The sequence below is a fragment of the Toxotes jaculatrix genome, chromosome 7 (genome assembly GCF_017976425.1).
Source record: "Toxotes jaculatrix isolate fToxJac2 chromosome 7, fToxJac2.pri, whole genome shotgun sequence".
NCBI lineage: Eukaryota > Metazoa > Chordata > Actinopteri > Toxotidae > Toxotes > Toxotes jaculatrix.
The window spans coordinates 16,750,993-16,762,766 of record NC_054400.1 but is presented as its reverse complement, the minus strand read 5'-3'; the positions used below and the strand labels follow the sequence as shown (position 1 = coordinate 16,762,766).

General features: G+C 39.1%; 2 protein-coding genes across 2 annotated transcripts; both read left to right on the top strand.

Annotated features, from left to right (window-relative positions):
* The first annotated feature begins 248 nt into the window (after window positions 1–248).
* LOC121185236 (arrestin domain-containing protein 3-like) lies at window positions 249–3,965 on the top strand. Its single transcript, XM_041043296.1, has 6 exons — window positions 249–673; window positions 866–923; window positions 1,013–1,160; window positions 1,835–1,931; window positions 2,197–2,453; window positions 2,664–3,965. The coding sequence occupies exons 1-6, from the start codon at window positions 418–420 to the stop codon at window positions 3,087–3,089; spliced, it is 1,242 nt and encodes a 413-aa protein (XP_040899230.1). The 5' UTR covers window positions 249–417; the 3' UTR covers window positions 3,090–3,965.
* A 1,107-nt stretch (window positions 3,966–5,072) lies between these two features.
* Window positions 5,073–10,181, top strand: LOC121185256. The gene is made up of 6 exons (XM_041043329.1): window positions 5,073–5,207; window positions 6,050–6,453; window positions 6,655–6,808; window positions 7,658–7,777; window positions 8,185–8,275; window positions 8,574–10,181. Exons 1-6 carry the CDS (start codon window positions 5,156–5,158, stop codon window positions 8,770–8,772), a joined length of 1,020 nt encoding a protein of 339 aa, XP_040899263.1. The 5' UTR covers window positions 5,073–5,155; the 3' UTR covers window positions 8,773–10,181.
* Window positions 10,182–11,774: the final 1,593 nt, after the last annotated feature.

Below are 11,774 nucleotides of genomic sequence, written 5' to 3'. Positions count from 1 at the left end.
TCTCTGTGGATCTCTCGGTGTCAGTGTGAACACCTTCTTAAATGTTGTTTGTTTTCATTCCTCGGTCGCGAGGTAGCACAGCTCTTCGCAAATAAGCTTAATCACCTAAACTCTTCCATCTTCTCACAGACAAAGCTTACGCTTTCGTTATATCATCGAGTTCAGTACATAGTTGCGCAAACTTGAATAACGCGCATGACGTTCTCATGATGCGTGGATTCCCGTAAAGGGTGCTGTGATAAATGTTTGAACTGCTTGACAGTAGGCAACATTGGACATTTGCTCCTGATGTCACTCTGCAGGTGGAGCCGGATACAGTAAACAAAGCAAAGAAAAAGACAATCGCCGGAGTCCTGTCAGCAGACGTGTTGGGACAATCCTGGTGCACCCTGTCGCAAAAACAAAAGTAGTGCGGAAATGTCTCCGATAAAAGAGTTAAGTCTGACTTATGAAGCTCTTAACGCAGCGGGCACTTTTTCCGAAGGAGACATTCTGACAGGCACAGTGTCTGTGACTTTGTCAAAAGAAGTCAAAGTGAAGAAGCTTTTCGTGAAAGCGAAAGGGGATGCGAACGTGAGATGGACAGAGGGATCCGGAGATAACGAAAGATCGTACAGTGCGCACAGGAGATACTTCAAAGTTAAAGAATGGCTGGTCGCAGAAAATGGCAAGGGTAGGCCACAGGAATATTTGACTTGTTTACTCATCTCAACACTCAGACATAAGTTTATATGAGTGTTAGTATGATAAAATGGATGCGTTGCATAATATCTTTATAGCACACCTTGTAAATTATATACTAAACCTTTGTGGTTTTTAATACTGGTACCTGAGAAACTTGTGATAATTCCCACTTGTTTTGAAGGCACTGTACTCCCCCAAGGCGTCCACCTCTTCAAGTTCAAGCTTCAAATCCCACAGGGGTGAGTAGGAATTCCCAATATCTATCATCAGGACTGTGTCCCCGGTCTTTTACAAATTGCTGCATTTGTGGACCGGTTCTGTCTCACAGGGACATGCCATCATCCTTTGTGGGGCTTCATGGAAGAATTGTCTACATGCTTGAAGCTAAGCTCTGCAGAGGCTGGCGATTTCCTTCTAAAGTACACAAAGTGATCAATTTTGTTTCAAGGTCCTTACAACAATCTGAACGAGTAATGGTAAGTGGGATGCCACAGTGATACAGTTTATGAATTTGATACACATTTTGTATTTATGCAGTACTTAAACTGGCTTGTAGCTGCTGAGGAGGAAAATATTTAAGATAAGAGGTCATGTGACTAAAGAGACAGGAGGCTAAAATTGAGAGCAAGAAATAAAGAGGTCGAGGGAAAGGCAACAACAAAGAGTTTACCTCATAAGTGTAAAAACAGTCTTAGAGTATGTCAGAACAAAGTTTTATGAAGAAATTTCTTAACAACCATGTACTATATTTAAATACATACGTTAGTGAAGAGGCAGGCAGGTGGAACCACAGTGAGAGCTGAAACATGGTGAGGAAGTAGACGAAACCACAAAGTACTTTTTGACTAACCTCTGCAGTGGCATGTGAAGTTTGGCGCAACAAGAGAATCGAAAGTGGCACATTGCCTGATTTAAGCGTATGGATCATTAGAGAATCAAAAGTTGTTCCAAGGCCCATCTTTAACTCAGTCAGGGAGGATTCGTTTAGAGACTTTAAAGAGTTCACTTTTTATGATGCTCACCTGGACAAGGGTGGCTCAATCCAAAGGCAAACAGCAAGATGACAGTATTTCCTCCTGAATTTTGAATTTCAGCCTTGAGAGGGACTGAGTTGGTGTGAAATAATGTTTGTGTGTATCATTTGTTCCAGTGTCAACAGCATGGTTCAGTGAGCAAAGAGGTGGGAGTTTTTTCTAAAAAAGCAGTCGAAATGTCTGCTACCATGGACAGAAAGTTTTGCTCTCCAGGTAAAAAGTCACTCCAGATCACTTACAACCATGTGTCGACGTGAGGCGTAAAATGTTGTATACTGTCAGCTGATATATCGATATTTTCAAATTCGTACTTAGTCAAATGAAAGCATCTCAGGTATTAATGTAAGCACGGTTGCCACATCTCAAAACAAATGTATATTATTCATATATGTACATGCTTTTTATATACGGTGTAGTAAACAAATATTTATAATGTGTAAGTAGTGCATATTCAGATGTTATGATTTGTTTTTCATAGGCGACACCTTGTCTGTTGTTGCCAAAATCCACAACTCCTCCTCCAAAAAAGTGACGCCCAAATTCAGTTTACAGCAGAAAACAGTGTACCGCGCCAGTGGCTCCACAAATACTTGTGACAAAAGTCTGCTCAAAATGTCTGGGAACCCTATCCCACCCTGCTCAGAGGAAACTGTCTCCTGCCAGCTGAAGATTCCTGCTGATGCCAGTTACTCTCTCCAAAATTGTGAGATTGTCTCAGTCAGCTATTACCTCAAGGTAAAACAACATAACAGCATAAAATAAAATATAATAATAATAAAACAGAAAATTACAGTATTTATAAATATAAACATCTGTCATTATCTGTCTGTCAGCACAATCAATTTCATTAATATAAAAAAAAATCCATAAATAGCAGTTTTGGTTTAAAACGTTTCTGCTGTCGACAGATTCAACTTTTCAATAATGAATGCTTCCGTTTCCCAGGTGTATTTGGACATCAGCTTTGCCTTTGACCCAGAGGTGGTGTTTCCACTGATCATCCTTCCTTCCAGCTTTGCTAACTTTCAGGTTGGTGGGGCTGTGGGGCCTTACCCAGTCGAGGTTTTTGGTTGCCCAAGTTACAGCGACTTCCCTCCCCCTGCTTTCCCCGTTGGACCTTATCCCGTACCAGCAGGTTCAGGTGCCTACGGATGCCCAGCACAATTTCCCATACAACATCCTAACATAACATGTGGCTTCAATTATCAGTGGCCACAACAGACCGCTCCATACAATTTGCCACCTGCATCTTTCTCATCATCTTCAATGCAGCAACCAGCCCCAACTGTTCCACCTCTGTTTCCACAAGGAGAAGGACCTCCGTCATATATGGCTCCTTTCCCCCCTTCTCATAACACTCATAAAAGCTGAGTTTCAAAAAGAACAAAAATGATGAAGAAAAATGATGAGGGCATTTAAGCTATTTATGCACTGAAGCCTTTACTGTTAACAAATATGAAGCTGTAGTCTATCATATAAAACATCCTTCACAGTTACGCTTTATATGAAAGAATATTTTATACGTAAAATGAGTGTGTGTATGTGTGTGTTTTCCAATGTAAGACCAACATTCCCTGTCTGGGGAACATTGTTATGTTAAGTTTAGTAAAAGCTTTTAGGGCCCTGGCTGTATTTCCTAACTTCTGTTCTAGTTTGTTCCTGTATTCGTGACAGTGAGCACCCTGTTCCTTTCAGAATGTCTGTGGCTGATTGGCTCCCTTGCAACATCCTGCGTTCTTAAAATGCCCCAGTTCTGAGAAGTCAGGGGGCAGCTTTCTGACAGCAGCCCCTGGTTGTGTCCTTGACCTCCAAACCTTCTATTTTTATGTAGTGACTTTGTGTATTACATGTAAGATTGTTGGGCCTTGTGACCTTATTGTTATGAGGAGTTTTGAAAATTCTGTAAACTGAATAGTAATTTATCTTTTTATAAATAGCTCTGAAGTTGTAGGGATGAACTGCCATTTTGTCATTCACTGATTTCTTAGGTTCAGAAAATGCCCTTTGTTGGTTTGTTTGACCTAGGGATTAGTCAGAATTCTTTGAGGGGGTGGGCTCTTTAGTTTTTTTGTGTGCCTTAGTTCACCCTGAGATATATTACCTCACCATATTGTCATCACTCCAACTTTTGTAATATTACTTCATTTTAACTGCAATTTAGTATTCATGCTTTGGTATGTTTTGAAAGAAAACAGATTTTTACTTGGCTCCTTACTTTTAATAAAGATGTTTATTGATTGATTCATACTAATGCACAACAAAGTCAGTTCACTGAACTAGTTTTCATCTTAAAGTTGACCAGCAGATGTTGTTGGTTTTGATTGGTAAACAAAACCTCAAATGTTGCACTGAGAACAAGTTACTTTAAGAGTTGCAAGCAAAGTGGAAACTATTCTCAAATACAGTTTGAATCATTTGAGGTTCACTGAATATATTTATTTTGATCAAGACCTTTCACATTCTTTGTGGTGCATCATGATAGAGAAAAACATCACGTGACCGTGCAGGCCCCCAAAAGCTGTCCCATTCCTCACAGTAACGAGTGGGCAATCCTATTCAGCTTGCAACACTGTTTTCTCCTTATAACAGATTTATGCTCTTTAAATCTAATTGGTAGTCCATGGTGTTGTCGCACAGTGGTACTAAACACTAGTTCTATCCTGCTACAGTGGTAAACAAGGAGTGTGTATGAGTTTTTTATATCTGTGTAAAATCAAAGTAATAAAAGATAGTATCAGAAGATGCAAAACAGTAAACAAATGAGCACTGCAGGAGCAGCTGAAGGGGATTTTTTTTTGTCCATATCAAAAGGCAGATTATTACGGAAGAGGATTAGGGCCACTAAAAAAACATTTTTTAAATAAAAAAGATTTTTTTCGGGGGTGTAAGAATTTTTTCAGCAAAGACTTTTTTCTCAGAATTCTGATTTTAATCTCAGAATTCTGACTTTAATCTCAGAATTCTGACTTTAATCTCAGACTTCTCTGAAGAAAAAAGTCAGAGCCACTAAAAATCTGTATTCTGAGATTAAAGTCAGAATTCTGAGAAAAAAGTCAGAATTCTTACACCCCCGAAAAAAATCTTTTTTTAGTGGCCCTAATCCTCTTCCGTAGATTATATATAGTGACAACCTAGTTACAGGTAAAGACTAACAGTGGAACTTTTCAAAATCTATCAAAAGACATTCAGTTTTTTGGTAATTAGAAAGCATGTCAGTGGCAATCCACGCTTTGAGAGGCATGCATTTTCCCCTGTAGAGTTTTTAGAAGGAATGTATGGTCTCTCTATTTATCTGTTCATCCGTGTGATGGATGCACAGAGGGAGGTTACAAGAAGTTTTGTTCCCACCCATTTGCACTTTCTCCTGTTGGTAGTAAGTGCAAGCTGTATTGTTCCTGGGAGGCTCCAAACTATCTGTGGGTGTTATCGCCATCGCCATGGGAAGAAGGCTACTGTGCGTCTGTCTGCTTGTCTTCGTCGTTTTGAAAAGTAAGGCAAACAGTAGGAGCTAACTTTTTCTCTGTCAGCTAGCAAACATAACTGCATATTATGAAAACGGTTTTAATTCAAATGGTCCACACCGACATATGTCGAATTTTAAGTAGCCGAAATGAGTATGTTAACGTTGCTGTAAGTTAAAAAACAAACTTTAATCTGCTTAACATAACTTTCTCCTTCATCTTCCACCGGAAGACGAATTTAGCCAGATATGAACTAAAAGCAGAGCCACTTAAACTCACTGAAAATTGTATTTAGGTAAAGACAAGTTGCTGTTTGCTGCCTGTTGTATGCCGATTGAAGCTAAGCATCACAAGACGCTAACTTTTTAAACATCTATAGTGATATTTTATGATACAGGTTTGCTCAGAAGTAAATAAATATTAAATTGCCATTTCTTTAATGGAATTTGGCTTGACATTCTCTTCTGGTGCGACCATTGTTCTCATGTCCTGTAGTCCAAGACTCTTTCAAACAACCAGCATATTATGCATACTGTAAACACACTAATGTCGTACCTTAGGGACATTAGGACAAATTCACAGGTGTATTTGCTCAAGTGAGAAAGTTCTTGGATTTGCAGAAAATGTCACATAAATGTTCATCAATCAATCTCCTGACTTGTATTAATAATTATATATAATAATAATTATATATAATATATTATAATAATATAATTATAATAATTGTTATAATAATTAACTAAACTAAACTTAATTTTATATCACTTTATACCAACTTACCTCCCCATATAGGGTTGGATGAGATGTTTATAGTGGGTTAATATTCAAGCTTGGACAATACCTCTTGTCTTTTTTATGTCTTCTCCGCAGAGGCTTCAAGTTTAAAGATACAGAACAAGCTGATAGGTAAATGTCTGCTGGTGCAAGAGGGAATTCTGGGAGGTAGAGTGTCCTTGGGGGAATGCAACCCATATTCACCCTTACAGGAATGGCACTGGCTCCCAGAGAGCCAGGCTCTCCGGAGTCACCACACTGGGGAGTGTCTGACTGCACCTGGAGAGGAGTATGAAGGTGTCCACCTGCAGCCCTGCATCTTTAGGACTGAAAGTGACGACAATGGTGACGGAGTGGCAGCAGTGGATACGGGCCGAGAGACAAGCAGCCGGGCATGGTCCTGTTCCAAGAAAGGTCTCCTCACTTTGATAGGGAGAGGACTGCATCTTAGTGCCACAGCAGATTCCACTTTGGTTTTCCTTTCACGGGAACATAAGCAGGTAATGTTGTGTTAGAGAAGGACCCGAGGGCCTGATGGGACCTTAATCACAGTATTTAAAATAAAAACTAGGGAGGAAATGTGTATTGTAGATTTTTTTTTTTTTACCTAATAAGATCAGGTCTTAAAAAGTCTTAAACTAGCTGACTATTCTTTTGCCTCACCCCACCCCCAAACTCCCTGCCCCCCACTTAACAAGCAGGGCAGCAGGTGGCGGGCACTTGACAACCAGACATTGTGCAATGGGAGCGATAACAAACATAACCAACACCAATCTCACCACAAACTGGGAAAGTCATGGGAACCTGGGATTGTTCCAAGTGCCACCTCTGGTACACACAGACAGGCTGAACCATGTAAGTACCTACATGTATCTCACTAGCAGTAGTTTAATGAATGTTGGCTTTCTACAGAATATGACACTAGTAACAGTAATAGGTCCACTGACTGGACCTATAAGGAAATCCTTATAAGTCCAGTCAGTGGCTCCTTTCTTAATTACAAATTGCACCAGCGTCAGTGTAAATACTTGACATTATTGTTAACCATTTTTAAAATCACACAGTGGGTTTTTATATTGATACCAGCTAGTGGTATCCAGCCATGCCAATGTAGAGGAAATCTCTCACCTATAAGAAAGCATTGTGTTATAGAAAAAAAAATAACTGTAGATTATTGTTTTGCTGTCTTGCAGTTTCAAGCAGGGACCATTTATGAAGCTTTTCTTGGTAATGTGTTCATGGACCCAGTGGCATCTATGCATCCTCAAAGCTTGAATGTTTTGATTTCTTTGAGTCCACCAACATTGAGCCTTTACAGGACATCCTTCTTTGCATTCATTGTGATGGGTTAAGAATGTTTCGAAACCTTTTGAAATTGAAAAGTTAAAAGTCCATGTGCTGTGTCTGACATCAGTTATATTATGTATCTGCCATGGCCTGCAGATTAGATTACAACATGCCTGCCTTTAGCCTGAAGATCTAATTTAGTTAAGTGGGCTTTTGTCCAATCAATACTGTCCTCATCCTGGAAGACAGCCAGCCACTCTATGTAACAGCATCACTGTGACTCATGGCAATACTGATTCACTGACTAAGAAATTAGAAAATGGGATTTTTGTGGCCGCCAAACAGTGTGAAGAAATCAAACCTATGATGTTCAGATTTTGGTCTATCTAACTTGTTTCTTTTTTCCCCCACTTCCAGTTGAAGGTTTAATGGATGTCAGGGTCACAGAAACATATCCAGTAATAGATGGGAATCTCTCGTCCCTGAGCACCAAATCCCCTGTAGATCCCACCATGATTTTCTTCAGTATGGACTATGGTAAGTTTGGTAAACTGTAATCAATGAAAGATTGAATATATCGTCTGTCTGTCCAGTTTTATGAGTGGAAATGTTTTCCTCTGCAATACTGTATGTAGCCTGACAAAGAAGCCTTAACAATTTTCCTTATACTATTTTGTCTACGTTTACACCACTAGATGGAGATAGGTGCACGAGAAACTTGAGCGGGTTCATGGCGGGTGTGTAATGTTTGTAAAGGACTTTCAATAGGCTTTTATTTGCAGTTTCAAAGGCTTGACAGAAATTAAACAAATCCATGGACAAGAATCGTGGTTTAGAAAGAAGTAATTATGAGTTCAAGGGTGCGCAGTGTGAAATGAACAGCATGTTCCTTGGTCTGTATATGCATGTGTACATGTAAATATGTACTGTTTATACGTGTATAGGGATGGGCTGGAAGATAACCATGCTAGTACTAAGCTCTCTGGCTCTGGTCCTGGGGACTGTGATTCTTATCCTCAATGTTTACTCCAATAGGTGAGTGCCTAATCATGCACACAACACACACACAAAAGTAGCCATTTTTATTGATATAGACTTACTTTTGAAAAGATGAGTGGATCATTGAATTAGGTGATCAACATAACATAAGTATCATTTTGCTTATCAATTAATCATATTCTGGTATTCAATAACCCTAACCAATAAAAATAGATTTTGTCGAAGGGTGAAAAACTGGGAGAAATATTAAGCGAAATATTTCAGAGGTCTGGTCCAAAATGCATAGTTGCACAGTTGCATTCACTTTCTGCCTTTTTCTGTCTTGCCGTGCCAGAAGGAAGAAGGTGGTCTGTGTTTTGAAGTCGTACACTATGAGGCCAGACGTGAGTGTCCCTGGGTCCCCGGTGCCAAGTGAAAGGGCCCCGCTGACAGAACATGCCATGCGCCTCCCACACTCCACCCCCACTTTACAAAGAGGAGAAATCCTGATTGAGTGGAAGGACGGTACTGTTACTCCACTGTACGAGGCCTGAAAGTTGTACTGTTTATGTAGATTTGGAAATGGGTGTGTGTGTTTGTACGTGTGTGTGTGCACGCGAACAGGCTTGATTTCTTATGCAAGGGCATTCATGTTATCTTTTGAATGTGTCTGAAAGGACGTCTGTTGTGAGGAGAAAAAAAATGTGAAAAACAGAAGGCAAAATAAGGTTTGTTGGTTCAGCCTGTTGGCATCCATATGATACTAAGCAGTGTACTCTAGACTATTTCATAAAATGGAAAGTTCATGGCTCGGTATGAGACTGTTTTTGTGAGGCTTAGCTGCCAGAGGAAGATAAAAGCTGTTGTGAAGCTGCCAGAATTGGAAGAAAATTGAATATGAGCTGGACTGTAAGTTTTCAAAGATTCTGAGTCCTGACTCGTGGTGTTGCAGATTTAAGGAATTGCCCGCTGGGTAAAAAGGCTGTAAAATAAATGTTTAAGCATTCAGCCATTGTTTGCAAACCTAATATAAGTACAATTTAAGAGCTCAACAAAGCAAACAATAGCTTAGGCCTTTAGTTGGATAAATACTTAAGAAACTAATCTTTGTTTGCCAAGGCCTAAACTACTGTATATGAAGATCTGATCGTGTCCCAGTTTGATGTTGGACACTGTTGCGTCCCTTTACATATTTGTTTTCATTTTGAAGAATATAAAAAAGGTCCAGAGGAAACTATTGACACTTTGCCGATCTTTCATTTTAAGGATTAATAGGAAAGTGTAGTTGTGTTGCAACTTAATACACTGTGTGGTGTTGAGGGGAAGTAATGTTTGATGAAAGGTTTTTCATAACACAGTTCAGCATTATCTAGCTTGTACTCCATATCTTAGCAATATAAGATATTTGCTAAGAAAACTAACCTAGTTTACATAGGGAATGTTGACAGTTTGACACAGTATAATTCAGTGCTGTTCATTTTCTAATGCACTTTAGTTTGATACTGACCTCACATAAACTTTTATTCATTTAAATCGTTAATTGAGTGCCCTTGTAATGTACTATGGGCTTCGACTAAACATTTCACTCTTGACCTTTGAAACAGCAGTTGACAAGACAGTCTTCACTCAAGGGCCGCGCACTTGTTTTTTTCTGCAGCTTTTGACTATGTCACACAGTCTTCATCAGCAGAGGTGGTTTGCTAAGCAGTATTTGTTTGAACTGTAGATGTGTAAACTTTTCATTTTTCTGAGCACTTCTCATGTTTAGCTCATAGTGAAGATCATATGATATGGTCAAAAGCTCCAGAACCAGGTTCAATGGAGACTGTTTTGTCCACTGTCTTTGATGTTTTGTTTTTGTATGTGGCAACTTGATAGACCACCGATTTGTGGTAAATTAGTTTTTTTACTTTTTTTTTTCACTTTTTTAAAAATGTAAACTAATAAAATAACTTATACCTGACTTGTATTGTTTTTCAGAGCGTTACATGATGTATTATGCAAAACGTATGTTTTTCAGAGATCCCTGGGTATCAGAAACTTCTTTCCCATAGTTTAATATTATCCTGAGTGAGGGGGAAAGGGAATCACTGTTGATAAAGGTCAGGATTTATAGTCATTCCGTCAGACAGTCTGCAAGGATGCAGTATTCACAGATAAGTGAAGTTGATGACGATGATGGTGATTGTGCCGGAAAACATGGCATTTCCTAAGGGCATGGAAACTTCCCAGTGGGAGGAGTCCATTTACAATTGAAAACCAAAGGCTGTTTTATAATTTTTGTTAGTTTTTTATTTTATTTTTTTGTTTTGGGAGCTGCCTGTTGTTGGGCAGGTTAATTTGATCTCGCCCTCATTTTAACAATAATAAGCAGATCTGTGTTTGGAAGCACCACCACCAGAAGGAAAGAACATAACAGTGTTTTTGTTTTTTTTGTTTTGTTTTTTTTAACTTTCAAAATTCCTGCTTTGTTGCACTTTTGACAGAGTGCATTTGCAGCCAATATTTCTGCCTCTGTTAAATGTGGGTTTAATGGACATTTTTGTCATTTTTATTTTTCTAGAGAAAGTAACACCAAACCTAGAGCTGACACCCTGTCTCCCCTGCTGGTAGTGTTTATACTAATGAGAGGGCACGTAGTTTACTGAACAGAACACAGCACCCTCAAAATGACATGGCATCCTACACCCTTCCAAACCACATCCACATGCCGGACGAGGAAAAAGCAGGTTATTTTCAGTCTTTTTTTTTTTCTGCAAAGGGATCATAATTTAGTTGCCACATTAATTCTTCAGTCATTGTATTTGATAGACATTAAACCTGTGTGTCAACTATATCAGTAGTTTTACCATACTTTGCTCCTTCTTTTTTTTTTTTTTGCTGTGGAGCTGCCACACAGATAACAATGCAGTACATATTTAGAAAATTCTTTTATGTTTTGGCTGTATACTCCAGCATTGGATTTGAGGGTAAATTGCTGACTTTACACTCTATAATTTGAGGTGGTTTACATACACATGGTGTGAATTGTGTAGGAATCATAACAATGCCATTTTTCCTCCCGCACAGAACTGGACGATACAGGTCTCATCCAATACATATGATGTGAACACTCCCAGCAGTGTGACCACGTCGTCCTTGTTTCATTTCAAACCTGGTGTGCCAGGGTACTGGGCCAAAACAACAGAACATGTGTTACTGTCCAAATACTGAAAGGCTGCACTGTATGTGCACGGACGTGTCTTTTTGCAGGCAAGACAGATGAGTGTGGGTGTGACACCTGTATGAATAATAGGTGTGACCGACTCAGCACTCTCAATACCTTGGTAGATCATGTGTCACTAGTTTCTCATTCTCCCTAGGATTCTTCACATCAGTCCATTTGCAAACCATTCATATGGTTTGCAAACTTTTTTTCTGATGTTTCTGCTTTTGTTTGTTTTTCATGTAGCACTGATAATGTGATTTAAACTAAAAAGAATGTATAACAGAATTAGAGCACCATGAAAACACTGATACTAAAATACAACATTAAAATGCAGACTTTAAAATGCTG